Below are 15000 nucleotides of genomic sequence, written 5' to 3'. Positions count from 1 at the left end.
CGGAGCAGTGAGGACATGTTCTTACCTTGTGCAGATGGAGGTTTCCTCCAACCAGCTGACGCTCCGCTCCGCCGTGCACTTCTCACTGTCACTATCAGAGAAAGAGATGGAGCGCGGGACGGGAAGGAATGGAGAAGTGAGGGAAGGGAAGAACAGAGGGAGTGGTTAGAAGGACAAAAAGTGAGGAATTGTTTTGGAGAGCGTTAAGCGCCGACTCAGCGTGGACAGATTGGTGGAACTCAGTGAGACTCAGCTTTTGTCCCTGGTTAATGTGATAAAGTCAAACTCATTAAGGAATAAATAATAAAATTGGATTTACATAACACAATTAATGGGACCCCTCAAAGCACTGTGTGTGAATCTGAGTGTGTTTGTGTGTGAGTGTGTGTGTGTGCGTGCGTACATGATAGAGAGAGACACAGGGAGAGGGAAAGAGAGACGGCAAGAAAGACTCAGAGAGGTGGCGACGGAAAAGAGAAGAGAAACAGACAGAGGGATGGAGAAAGAGAGAGAGAGAGAGAGAGAGAGAGAGAGAGAGAGAGAGGGCGGCCTTAAAAGAAAACGAGTGGAGGGATTCCCTTTAGAGAGAGACGGATGAAGACGGAGCCGAGGATGACAGCAACAACCAATGCCTGGTAGGTCGCTGATAGAGAGAGAAGGAGACAAAGACAGACGGAAAAAGAGCGAGAGAGAGAGAGAATGAGAGAGAGAGAGAGAGAGAGAGAGAGAGAGAGAGAGAGAGAGCAGGAGAGAGAAAGAGAGGGAGAGAGAGAAAGAGAGAGAGAAAAAGTGAGGGAGACAGAGAGAGCGCTTGTTTCCATGTGGATTCTATGACAATGAAATACCACATGCAGGACCTCTCCGCGGCATGTTCTTCTCTCTCTTTGGCTCATATGAGAGACGTGTGTGCGTGTGTGTTTGTGTCTGCATGCGTGCGAATGTGCGTGTGTGTGTGTGTGTGTGTGCCTGTGTGCGTGGGTGCGTTCTTGTGTGTGTGCGTGTGTGTGTGTGTGGGTGCGTGCATACGTGTGTGTGTGTGTGTGTGTGTGTGTGTGTGTGTGTGCACAGGCATACAAAAATACAAGCATTGTAAAAGTCCCCGTAAAGTGAATTCAGTGATTTGATTCTGAACACATTACACATGTTGGAAAGTAATTGCTAAAAAAAAAAAAGCAAAAGAAAGACTGAACGATGGAATACTGAATTGTGGAATTAGACCGTTCAACTGTTTCTCACCACTTTTTTGGTCCCGTTTTTTTAGGCGGAGCTAACTCAGAAACGTGTGAAGTAACGCGTTGCTACCTGGGATGGCTCCTCCCCTAACACTATGTTCACACCAGGTCAGAATGGGGGCGTCAGTGGTGAAATAAAAATCTCCGCTCCGCTGTGCATCCCCGTGGCCCCACCCCACAAATTGCACCTATGTTAGCATTAGCTGCATGCTACAGGCCATGGAGCCCCGACCTGGCCTGTGGAGGAGCCAGCAGGGGGCTGGGGAGAGCGGGGCGTCCCGCAGCCAGACGGCGGCGCTTTGAGGTGGACAACTAGACACAGGACTGGGTTCAGCAGAACATTTGAACATGGAAGTTACTCCGATGTAGATGTTTAACAAGATTAATGCGATTGGCCGTGGTTTCAGTGTCTTCAGTGGACACGCCCCCAGCGTCTCAGAACAGAGGGAATTGCCTTTTTTTTCAGGATTTTGAAACCTAATTTAATATACTTGGCAAAAAATTGTAGTCATTCAAATTTGGCAGGGTGGTTAATAACACATCTTTTCTGTGGTGTGAAAAACTCAGAACACATATATTTTTGCTTTACAGGGACTTTAAACAAAGTGCATCATGGTAACCAGTCCTGGCTCTGCTGTCAGGAATTGTCACGACCCAAACAATTTCTATAAACCCCTTAATCCTCAAAAAGAACAAAGAAAAATGATTTGGTACGGTGGCAAGTTACGTTTTGTGGTACTAACTTGTGGTAACTAATACAAAAGGCCAATGGTGGTAACAAATTTGTTTTGTTATGTTATGAATCATAGATTGGTGAAACAACATATGATTATGATTTACTATTATCAAGTACTTTTTTCATTATAAATGGACAGATGTGTGTATAACAGTATATACAGACATCTTTTCCTTATTTTGTGCAATTGCTTCTTAACTGCCTCACACCAAAACCAAAATGTTTTGGTGTTTGGCTGCTAAAGTTTGACGGAAGACACATACCATATCATCGAATCATCTCTCACATTTTTACATGCTGAATGCACGTTTCACAAACTCGAGCGTGTCACCAGCTCCCTAAAATGGCGGCTCGAGACGAGCGTTTCTGCTCGCTGTTGTGCGAGCAGCAGTAGACCTATCAGTGAAACCAATGGAAAAACAACAACAACAAAAAAACCCTCTGGCAGGCTGTTGCTACAAAGAGCCCCCTGTGGACTTTCACATCGCCGTCCACCCACGGAGGACTGAACAGCTCCACTAAGCCAAAGAACACACACACACAACTGGAACTGTGATTTGCGATGTGAGGAGGTGATGGGGTGATAAGGTGTGTGTGTGTGTGTGTGTGTGTGTGTGTGTGTGTGTGTGTGTGTGTGTGTGTGTGTGTGTGTGTGTGTGTGTATGAGAAAAAGGTTTAAACAGCTCTTATATATATTTAAATAGCCACAACATTATAACCACCACTTATATTGTGCAGCTCCCCCTCATGCCGCCAAAACAGCGTTGACCCATGGCGATATGGACTCCACAAGACCTCTCAAGGTGTCCTGTGGTATCTGACACCAAGACGTTAGCAACAGATTCTTTAAGTTCTGGAAGTTGGGAGGTGGGTCCTCCATGGATCGGGCTTGTTGTTCCAGCACATCCCACAGATGCTCGATCAGATTGAGATCTGGGGAATTTGGAGGCCAAATCAACACCTTGAACTCTCTCTCTCTGTCATGTTCCCCAAACCATTTACTGAACATTTTTTGCAGTGTGGGAGGGAGCATTGTCCTGCTGAAAGAGGCCACTGCCATCAGGGAATACAGTTGCCATGAAGAGGTGTACTTGGTCTGCAACAATGTTTAGGTAGGTGGTACGTGTTAAAGTAACATCCACATGAATGCCAGGACACAAGGTTTCCCAGCAGAACATTGCCCAGAGCATCACACTGCCTCTGCCGGCTTGCCTTCTTCCCACAGTGCATCCTGGTGACATCTCTTCCCAAAGTACAACGCACACGCACCCAGCCATCCACATGATGTAAAAGAAAACGTGATTCATCAGACCAAGGCCTATGACCCATACCGGGAATACCCCAAAGGACCTTTCTTGCTCTGACCCAGTCGTGTAGCCATCACAATTTGGTCCTTGTCAAAGTCGCTCAGATCCTTACTTTTGCCCAATTTCCTCGTTCCAACACATCAACTTCAGGAACTGACTGTTCATTTGCTGCCTAATATATCCCACCCCTTGACAGGTGTCATTGGGAGAGGAAGATCAATGTTATTCACTTTACATGTCAGTGGTTTCAATGTTATGGCTGATCGGTGTGTGTATATATATATATATATAAATAGTCAGTGCCAGCGCTCAGCATAGGGTCTCGGGCATCAATCATCCATAGCCAAGCCAAGAAGAGGAAACATAAATTAAGAAATGATGGGAAAAATATATATAGTTTTTCTTAATAAAAAAATATAAAGACATTGGGTGCCCCACCCAAATTCCATGCCATGGGTTTTTGGTTTTGCCCAATTGTCGTGCACCCTTCTGGCGGCTGCTCTGCTTTGATCTCAGGTAGAGTTTGGATGGTGAGGTATGCAGTGTGCATGGGAGGGTGGCATACATCTATCAGCAATATTGTGACGCAAACAGACTGAGGGGCCTAAGGGTGGGCACCTTCTACTGTACAGATCTCGGCTAGAGCCCCAAAAAGGCTAGGGCCGTATATAGAACATAGTTGATAAAGTTGCATACAAATAATGTAATTAAACCTAACTTCATCATCTCCATAATGAGAGATTTACCTTCACACTCAGTGAGGGGATTGAATGCACATTTAAGATAATTTCAGGGCCAATATGGGCATACAGGACATATTTGAAGCTTCTTTTAGGATTCATATAACCCTGCGGCACTAGACATCTTCAGTGCAACCAATAAAATTATTAAAAATTATAACAATATTTTGCTATACTGTGAAGAGAATCGCTGGGACAGCACAATACAGCTTTTTAGCTTCTCTTAAAAGATAAAAAAAGCACAGATGTATTAAAGATGCATTAAATAGCTGTGTAAAGTGAACATAGAGAGCACACACATACACTGTGACGCACCGTGAGTGCGATAAAGAGAAAGGAAGATGATGGAGCGCTCTGTAGTCATCCTTTATGCATCAGCGGATGGTGAAGATGCTTTTCGGGGTGGAAGGAAACGGGTGTTCGTTCGTTACTAAGTTCCCACAATCTGATCCACGCAAAAGGTTTAATGCGCACTCGACCCACAGGCCCCAGTGTGAGCCGGCCGCTGCATAATCCCTGTGCCGACTGCAAGATTTGGACTTCCTGCGGTGACATCCGAGACAAATGATCGGGTCACAACCCGATGTTGGTCTGCAGACAAGGGTCTTTTCGTTTTGATAAGAAAGACTGAGGAATGCCCAAACCAGCGCCCAAGAATTTCATATAAGACAAAGTTCTGGCAATATTGGAACGGAAATACTACAATTTGTCTAAGCGCTAAGTCATTGTTGCCAACTGTGTCTAAGAAGTTGCTCGAACTTGCTGGATTACATAATCTGCTCATTTGCATAACAGGGGAAGTTTCAGACTTATGGAGCGCTGTGGTGGGGGGTGCATCCCAGAACTGAAGATATCACATGCATCTTGACGGCATCTAGATTATGTCCCACTTGTAACAAACATACTGTAATAAACGATCCAAACTTACAGTCTGCAGGCACAGGCGGTCTTTCCATATGGCATAGTTAGCCAATTGCCTGGAGCCTCGTGCGCTAGGGCGCCCTCGTGAATTAGTGTGGAATCTTTTTTGTTTTTTTCTAAAAAGTCTGTTTTCCTTTGTCACTCCAGCGATCAGTGCTGTGCACCACTCACATCCCAGTAGCCCATTAATTACAATGATAAAAAAAAGGCCCTTAAAGAACATACTAAGTGGACATGGACATGGTGGGCGGAGGAAACATGCACTCGTAGTGTTGGGACTTTCATGATGAAAGGTTCAGTTCTTTTCAGAGTGTTAGGTGTTTCAAAACTTGCTCTCAGAAAAACCCGTATCGCCATCGTTGCCGGAGGCTGGGAGGACGCCAAGTCCCCCCCGTAGACCCACCGCAGGGGGATTTGTTGTTGCAATCCAGCTACCGTGGCATCGAACCGGCCACCTGCCCAACATCTGCAGATGTGTTCTGGGCCATTACAACACCATCACACTCAGAGGGGGTCCTTGGGCCCCTTTAAACGTGTATTTGTGTCGCCGAACCTGCGGTGGCAGCGTCTGAGCCAGTCGACGGTAGGCGTCACGTTCAGTCTCCGGGCGCTTTTAGACGCGCGCGTGCGTTTCTGGCTTTCAAAAATGGAAAAATACAGACTCAAAGTCATGACGACGCCGCAGGAAAGGCAGCATCGCAACCCAAATGTACGAGTACTAACATGATCAATACTATTTCTAATAAAAGAGTTTCTATCCAGTTAATAGATCCCGTCTCTGAGAATTCAAACTCGTACTTTGTTTGATTGTTTTATATCGACTGTGTGCGTTGATCTGTGGACTGGCTTTTCCTGATGTTTGGGGTCAGCGTTGCATCGCCTCTCCCTCTCTCTGGCGCGATGTCAGACTCACGTCCATGTGTTTTTTGGACTGTGTCCCCCCAAGCGTGGAGATAATCTCTTTTCTAAACAAATGGTAATGCACTCAGAACAGACTGCAGATAGAAATATCATAAATAGCTACGAATTTGCTCGTCCATCTGTTTGCAAATTCACGGGGAGGGGAAAAAAAAGAGAAGAAAGAAAAACAACATGCTGAAATTTCCGTTCTGAATAGCAGCCGCCATCCCAGAAACACAAACACACAGAGTGGGGTCAGTTATCGGCTGGAGAATGTAAGGCTGAGTTATGGGGCATTAGCTGGTGCATGCAAACAAAAAACAAATCACGCACGCGCGCACGCACGCGCACACGCACGCATGCACGCACACACACACACACACACACACACACACGCACACAGATAAACAAGCACACATATACACACGTATACACACCCACAGTGCCTGAAAGCTGAATGCTGATTTGCTAATGAGCTGTCATGGTGACAGATACTGTCATTTAATTGGCTGGTAAAGGAGGCAATTAGACTTCACTCCATAGATGCAGGCAGTGAGATAGCGCGAGGGAGAGAGTGAGGGTCGCTGGAGTCGTGATGACGTCCGTACATTTATGTGAGGGAGTGTGTGCTTCAAAGTGAGACATACCTTGAGAGACCGCAGGCTTGTCATACAGTTCTCTAAATAATTAATACGGTCTCTCCTATTTAACCACTTGATGATCTGCTGAACACTGCATGTGTGTGCGTGCGTGCCTTTTTTCATGCATTTAGTGTGTGAAATGTGCATGATTCTCTCGTGATGCCGCTCTTCCCTTCACTTTGCTTCATTTCATTTTTTTTATCATCAATTCCTCCCTTTGAATATCCTTGCCTCCAAAGTTCCCTCATTCTTTATTCTTTATTATTTATTATTTTATATTTTATTAACCCAACATTCTCTCTCTCTCTCTCTCTCTCTCTCTCTCTCTCTCTCTCTCTCTCACGCTCACATTTTTCCTTTAAACTCCACCATCTGCTCGCTCAGTATACAGAAGCTGTCCGGCTCCTCTCCCTGGCTTTCTCTCTCTCTCTTTCTCTCTCTCTCTCTCTCTTTCTCTCTCCCCTTCTCTCTTTCTCTCTTTCTCTCTTTCTCTCTTTCTCTCTCTACTTATGAGTCAGACGTTTTCCCTTCACCTAATTCATGCCGTTCCCAAGCATTGATTCTCCTGTCCTGCTGTGTGTGTGTCTGTTTGTCCGTCTCTCCTTTGTGTCTCTGAGTTTCTCACACAAACTTTACCTCCATCGTGCCTGATGAGGAGATGAAAGCAATAGAAAGAAAAACAGTGAAGTGTGTGGGAGATTTTGTGGACATTTCTTTGTGTGTGTGTGCGTGTGCGTGAGTGTGTATGTGTGTGTGTGTGTGTGTGTGTGTGTATGTGTGTGTGTGTGTGTTTGTGTGTGTGTGTGTGTGTGTGTGTGTGTGTGTGTGTGGCTGTGGCTGTGGCTTTGGCAGTAATTGTGCAATTGTGAACTACAGTATGAGTTACAGCCAAGGGCTCACTGCACTGTGCATATGAGTGAAGAAAACCATGGATCATAACAGCGGTTACTGTGTGCATGTGTGTGTGTGTGTGTGTGTGTGTGTGTGTGTGTGTGTGTGTGTGTGTGTGTGTGCGCGCGCGTGCTTGCGTGCGTGCGTGCGTGCGTGCGTGCGTGCGTGTGTGTTTATCCGTGCTCGTAAGTGTGAGCAAGTAAGGAGGAGGCTTGGATCAGTGACCATAGCACTGTTGCATTTTTAAAACGGGCCGTGAATAATAGATTGGGTTAGAATAAAACAACGAGGGATGAAATATGAATTAAAATAATCTGAATTACACAGAGACAGGAGCGAGAGGGAGGGAGGGAGGGATGGAGAGAGGGAGGAGAGGGGCAGAGGAGGAGCTCAAAGAGAATGGAAGAGTGAGTGTGGATGGATGGAGCTAGTTTTATAGAACAGATTTTATTTGTGATAAAACAAGCCTGAGCGGTGTTGTCATTAGAATTATTAATTACTCAAATAAATGACTATTTCAGACAGAAACTAGGAAATAAAACAGTTCAGTGAATGGAAAGAACGAATAACGTAAATTGTGTCTGAGCAACTTAATCTTCAGTATCTTTCTTATATAATTTGAGTTTTAGTCACTCAGTCATAGTTTTATATACATGTGTATACAGTATATATACATACTGACTGCATTCTATATATATATATATACTGCATATATATATATTTTAAACATGTAAAAAAAGAATATAAAGATAAGATGTGATAAAATCACTCAATAAAATCACTATTATTCTTTCAAATCAACAGAAACTCAACCGCAATGAACAAAACAAACCTTAAAAATAGAACGACGATGATCAAAAGCAAGCGAAGCTCTGGACCGTCCATAACTAAGTGTCGCATCGATCCTGCGCTCCTCACAAATCGCTCCCCTTTCATCGCCGTTGCCAAACTCCAGCAGCAGCGGCAGCAGCCTTCCATCCCGTAGGAAGCCTACTGAGACTTACTCCTAACTTTGAAGCCCAGATCGTGGATGATCAAAACAAATGAGGTCCCGCTCATCAGCGCAGCCATCGACTGCACCGCTGCGGATGCTCATTAAACGCAGACATTGTGGGAAAAAAAAGAAATTATTAAAATCCGCTGAACGAGGTGATCTCTCTTTCTCTTTCTTTCTTTTTTTTTTTTTTTTTTTTACAGGAATGTGTGCGATCTGCTGACAGAAAAAGAAAGAGAAAAGACAAAGTGTCAGAGTCTCTGCAGGTCACTCCTGATGTAGTACCTGTGATTTTTTTCGGAGCCAGCTTGCTCATTATAGACTGGAGCCTTTCATTTGTTAAGGTTATCACTGCCTGGTTATAAAGCGGGGAGATTCCTCGATCGCAGCCTTGTTTAATACTTGATGGAAGGAGGCAGTGATTCTCTACGAGGTGCTCCCATCGTCACAGGGGTTCAACAATAGACGTCTCAGAGGTGTTCCCACCGCAAATGAACCCTAACATAGGCCATCTTTTAGGCCTTTCTCTTCCTCTCTTCATTGATCGCTCTTGCTCTCTCTCTCTCTCTCGCTGCCCCCCTCTCTTTTCTGTCTTCCCTCTTCCCTATTCCTTTCTTACATTTTCTGTCAGTCTAACTTCTCTCTTGCTCTCTCTCTCTCTCTCTCGCTCTCGCTCCCCCCCCCCCCCTCGCTAACTCTCTTTCATTTCTGTCTTCCCTGTTCCTTATCCATCCTATTATTCAATTTCTGTGTCAGTCTTGCCTCCTTCACTCCCTCTCTCTCTCTCTCTCACATTGTCTGTCTGTCTCTCTCTCTTTCTCTCTCATACACACACACACACACACACACACACACACACACACACACACACACTCGCACACACATGTCCACACAATCTCACACACACGCATGCAAACACACAACACACACACACACACACACACACACACACACACACACACACGCACACACACACACACACACACAAACACACACACACACACACACACACACTGATAATTTCACATCTCACCACCCCTACGACCCACATTCAGGAAGGAATGTTATTTGACTTTTTTATGTTTAAGAGTGAAAGAGATTGAAAAAGGAGAGGGATGGGTGGTGGGGGTGCAGGAGGTAGACGGGTGGCAGACAGATAGAGGGCAGTTAGGAGACAAAGGGGGGTGGGGTGATGCAGAATTTAGCAAGTTAAGAAGACAAAAGTAGAGAAGACAGGTGGAGGCATGCAGAGTCAAGGGTGAGGTGAGATGAGAGGAGCAGAGAAGGGCAGAGGCGGAGAGGAGGAGGGGAGAAGAGGAGAAGAGAGCAGAGGAGAGGAGAAGGGAGGAGAGGAGGAGAGGACAGTGGAGGAGAGGTGGGGAGATATGAGGAGAATATAGAGTCAGGGGAGGTGAAGAAGAGGGAGAGTAGGGAGGAGAAAAGAGGAGGAGGGGGGAGGGGGAGAGGAGAGAGGAGAGGAGGAGGGGAGAGGGGGAGAGGAGAGAGGAGAGAAGAGGAGGAGGGGAGAGGGGGAGAGGAGAGAGGAGAGAAGAGGAGGAGGAGGAGGAGAGGAGAGAAGAGGAGAAGGAGGGGAAAAGAGGAGAGGAGAGGAGAGGAGGAAAGGCTGCTGAGAGGAGATGAAAATATAACAGGAGAAATGAGCAGGAGGAGAAGAGACAAGGAGGAGAAGAGGAGAGGGGGAGAGGAGAAGAGGAGAGAGGGGAGAGGAGGAGAAAAGGGGGGAGAGGAGAGGTGAGGGGGGAAAACGAATTGATAGAAATGGACCGTGTGGAGGAGAGAGGGGAGTGGAGGAGAAGTGGAGACAGGTAATGTTGCCGTTAAGTGATAGACTGAGCGTGGGGGAAGGTAGAGTCAGGTCGAGAGACGAGAGATGGATAGAGGAGGAGATGCACGGGGAAGGAAAAGCAGGGAAGAGAGAATTTGGGTCGGCAAAGTGCAGCTGCAGCAGGAGAGAGAGTGAGAGGGATGAGGAGGAGGAGGAGGGTGAGAAATAGGGATGGGGGAGGCAGGAAATCAGTTGAGCAGATAGGATGTATAGCATGTGCAAGAAGATAAAAGCATGCGTGGAGGTGGGTTTGGACTAGGTTTGGACACACAGGGCGAGTGAGTTGGGAAGGGAGGGATAAAGGGGAGAAGGGTGGAGGGAGGCACCGTGGAGAGATGGAGAGAGAGGAGTGGGTTAATCGTCATCAGTATTCTGGCGCTGTGCTCAGTTCCCAGCCAAGACAAATGAGCGGCAGCATCAGGCAGGAAGTGGATCAGCTGAAAACACACTCCCTCCCCAACCCACAACCCCAGCCCTGCCTCTCTCGCTCTCTCTTTCTTGTTCCCTCTTCTCTCCGACTTTCAATCTCTCTCTCTCTCTCTCTCTCTCTCTCTCTCTCTCTCTCTCTCTCTCTCTCTCTCTCTCTCTCTCTCCTCCCTCTCGTTCTCACACCACTCCCCTACACCAATTTAGGAGTGTTCCACCAATGTGTGGAAATAGTCACAGTGTGTGTTGTGATGGAGGGTTTACAGAGTTTACGCCGACCTCTAGCAGCCCTGATATGAATTGAAATATTTGGGAGAGTGAATTGTTTGGATTGTGCTCCAACCACGGTTTTAAGAATGAAGAAAGAGAGTTCTTACATTGCCTTAAGCTGACTCTAGACAGCTACCCTGAATAAAGCTGAAAGCCCCTTTAAACCAACCTAGTCTCAACTTGGCCTTTAGACGCTGTGATTGGGCCACTCGGACACCCTTCATCAGGCTCGCCCCCCAGTATATATACTGGGTCACCACTTGTCAAACGTCCTCTCACATATTCAGCATTTGAGCAAGCTGGTCAGTAATTTCGAACTCAAGTTCTTACGATGCCAAATTGTATACCAAACCATCCTCACTAACCGCGAGGTCCAGAACCAATGTCTTCTATGCAAGCCCCCAAGGGCAGAGACATAGGATCCAGGGTCCGGTAGTCCATTCCGAAAACCAACTGGCAGATGTGACCTCAAACACCAGTTCCTGCATATAAGAACCCATTCATAGGGTGTCGAGGTATTATATTACCACCCCCCCAGACCTACCACAAAGCCCGTGGGTGGGGATTCCGCACACAGCTGAGCTTGTATAACCTGACTGTAACCACTCCCAACCACATACAATAGCATAACTCTGCAGGCTTACACCTGGCAGCCATCAAAACAGCCTGCGCCAGTGCTGACGCCGTCATGTCGAGACTGTAGAATCTGGTGAATCTGGTGTGTGGGCTCGCCCAGGAAGCAGCAGACCTCCTCAACTGAAACCTCTCGTAACAATGCCAACTAGTTAGCCACACCCCTAGAAGAATGTGATTCAAGACCCTCTGAGGTTCCTGCCCCACAGAGGAGTAGGCCAATGAGATCGCCTCCACTATCCAGTGAGACCACTATCTTAGATCCATAACAGACAAAAAGCTGGTCAGACTGGCGTACGGCGTGGGGTGTGCTCCACATAGACCAGAAGCACCCGGACAGGGCACAGAGTATGCAGCCTCTGTACCAAAGGGAGGCGGAGAAAATTAAGAGGGATCAATCGTGGTCGATTTGAATCCCGCTTTTATGTTCTTGGGCTGAAAAAACGGATTGGGTTTTAACCTAACCCTCTGATTGTCCGTGGAGAACACCAAGTGGGACTGGTGGACAGACAGCATGGCCAGGTTTCCCACACGTTTTGCGGAGATAAGTGCCAGAAGCACTGACCTCAATGACAAAAATCCCACCTCACACCTCCTGGAGACATTCGAATGGGGGTCTTGTTAAGGCATTCAACACCAAAACCAGATCCCATTTTGGAGTCACGTCCGCAGCCACGGGCGTCACCGGCGGGTGCCCTGCATGAACCTGGATGTCGAAATGTGACTGCCCAGTGACTTGCCAGCTTCTTCATTATGACAGGCCAATATAGGGGCCAGGTACAGCTTGAGGGTGGACGATGCGAAGCCCTTTACATGCCGGCCTTGGAGGAAATGGGGTATATTCCCAATATAACAGGGTAATGGGTTATCTCCACAAGCCACAAACCAGCACTTAAAGGCTAGTCATTTGGATGTGTAAAGCATCCTCATTGACAGGGCTTTAGCGCTCTGAATTATTTTCAGCACCTCCATGGGTAAACCTTTGCTTAATAGTCGGTCCTGCTCAGGGGCCAGGCAACCAGTGTCCACTTGTGGGGAGTGGGATGGAAGATTTTCCGCGCTGCCTGCATCAGGAGGTCCGGCCGAAGCTGGAGCACCAACGGCGTACCCACGATGAGAGACTTAAGGTCCGTGAACCAAGTCTGTGTTGGCCACCCAGGTGCCACTAGAACCATTTTCCCCCTGTCCTCCCTCACCTTGTCCAGCATCTGCTGCAATAATGGGAGGGGAGGGAATGTATATAAACGAGCCCGAGGCAGCAATGAGCCAGGGCATCGTGGCCCAATGCTGGGTTGTCGTTCCAATTGGAGTACCATAGAGGACAATGAGCAGTGTCTCGTGAAGCGAACAGACCCACCTCAGCTCAGCTTAATCGACGCCAGATCATATCCATGACCAGCGGATAAATGCACTAATCCAAAGCTTGTGGCCGTCCCCTCGATAATAACTCACCTCCCAGGTTTTGTCTGCCCTGAATGTGCTATGCTGACAGGGAACAGAGATGGGAATGGGCCCACAGCAAAATCCTTGATGCCACCTGATGCATGGCTATGGAGTGGCCACCACACTGACAATTTATATAAGCAATTGTCGCAATGTTGTCGGAACGTATCAGGGCGTTGTTTCACCCGGACTGCCTCCAACTCCAACACATTGATGTGCCGGCGCTCGTGGGCCCCCCAGCGTCTGCTGAACATCAATTGTTGAGTCCAAGACTTATGTCTTTGTGACTCCAGTGAATGGTAGTGGATGAAGAACAAACTTTAGCCCCTAGCCCTTTCGAATCATCCTCTCTACCCAGGGCATGCGCGTCTCCCGACACTCACACAAGCGGAGAGGCATGATCTGGATTCTGGTAGCTCTGGCAGCAGAGCGGATTCACCCAAAAATTGAGCCTCCGGCCACATTCTCTAGGCAGGGAGGTTCACCCCTGTGTTTATGTGTTTGATGACCCGTCCTGGCCTCACCTGAGGCTTCGGGCTCATATTTTAGTTTGGGGCCGTGACGCTCGTGTTTCTGAGTGGAGAGGGGGCCTAAATAAACACATTGGAAAAACATACCGGTGGGAGGGAAGGGAAAAAAAGACTGCACGGCTTTCGCTTCCACAGGTATTGGTACAGGGGAATATCTTTTTCGTGCGAAAACTTGAGGTTGAGCAGATGGTCCACCAGCATGAATCCTCTCACCATTGGGGCTCATGTCCTCTGCACCTTCTTTCCCCTCACCACTGAAGCCTGCAGCTGCTGCGGACGGCAGAAAGGATTCCTTTTCCTTATCCCATCAGTGGGGGGAGGTTGGGACGTCTACTGGGCCAGAGCTGATCTGCTCTGGGCCCATGACTATCTTGGAGGCCGTCTGGATCCCAACTGGTTCCGCAATGAGATTTGCAGTCAGCCTCCATGCCTTGGATGGCAGCTGAGGCTTTTCCGCAGTGAGGGAGGCGCACAGATAGGCCGCTACCGATTCCTCCAGGGCATAGCCACGTATCCCTCTTGTGGGATACGAGTGTCTTCTGAGGAGCGCCCCAAGATTACCTCGCCTCCCTGGTAAAATTCCCCAACATCGGGAGGGGATGCCGATCTTCAGCCTCCATAAAATACACTCCGGACAACATAGAGGGAACAGCGGGATCGGGGTCTGCCCACAGGATCTCCAGCTTCGCCACCACTCTCTCCCAGAGGTGCAGCAGCTCCTGGTGAAAAGGCCCCTAGCATGGCTTGTAAGTCACACCTTGTGCCTCCTCCCTTGTCTCTTCTCGTTCCCCTCCCCCTCCACCTAAGAGCCCCACTAGGCTGTGTGGAGGTCCAGCAACTCCTGGTGCACAGCCAATGCCTTCTGATCCACCTGGCACAGATGCTGAGGGAGAGAGGCAGGGGAGGGTGGCTTCGAAACAAAGCCCGAGGACAGGAGAGCCAATTTCCTCCTCTTTGTCCTCCCCCAAGACGCTCATAGGCTTTCCAGCACTACAGGGACAACTAGGAAGAGAACCAAAGATGTCGGCCCGAAGGCTGATGACTTCCAGCAGCAGATTCGAGCAGTAAATCAAAAGAACGGGTCCGACAGGCCAGCTTCAGCGTGTGCATGACTGAGACAGCGGAGGGACAACGGGTGAGTATCCCTGCGGGTCATGTGCGCGTCGCAGCCGACATAATTTTCCTTTCCTTTATCTTTCTTTCTTTCCGTAATAGAGGGCTTGCTTCCAACAGCGCAGAGCTGAATAAGCAAAAAGGAAGTATGACAGGCGGCGACCCAGTATATATACTGGGGGGCGGGCCTTACGATGGGTGCAAGAGCAGTCCAATCACAGCCTGTCAAGGCCAAGTTGAGATTTGGTTGACTTTGAAATGAAGTAAAAAATGGTAATTTATCCCGGTTGCACATCGTCTGCCAACCTCCCCAAAAATATCACTGAAGCCCTGAGTATGCAAATAACTTGGGCTTTCATTAAACCGTGCTCGCTGCA

The 15000-nt window shown here is 47.9% G+C and overlaps 1 protein-coding gene across 1 annotated transcript in view; it reads right to left on the bottom strand.

Moving 5' to 3' along the window:
• LOC307229430 (protein ELFN1-like) overlaps positions 1-13736 on the bottom strand; it is a gene marked incomplete at both ends in the record, with an annotated part of 32786 nt that extends 19050 nt beyond the window's left edge. Inside the window, 4 exons of the mRNA XM_079999430.1 lie at positions 12003-12132; positions 12223-12358; positions 13505-13570; positions 13724-13736. Coding sequence (XP_079855556.1) covers positions 12003-12132; positions 12223-12358; positions 13505-13570; positions 13724-13736 — 345 coding nt within the window. The remainder of the gene's footprint in view (positions 1-12002; positions 12133-12222; positions 12359-13504; positions 13571-13723) is intronic.
• Between the last annotated feature and the right edge of the window lie 1264 nt (positions 13737-15000).

This window comes from Zeus faber (assembly GCF_960531495.2).
Source record: "Zeus faber genome assembly, chromosome: 4".
Classification (NCBI taxonomy): domain Eukaryota; kingdom Metazoa; phylum Chordata; class Actinopteri; order Zeiformes; family Zeidae; genus Zeus; species Zeus faber.
The sequence above is the reverse complement of the archived record's forward strand: the minus strand, read 5'-3'. Positions and strand labels throughout refer to the sequence as shown.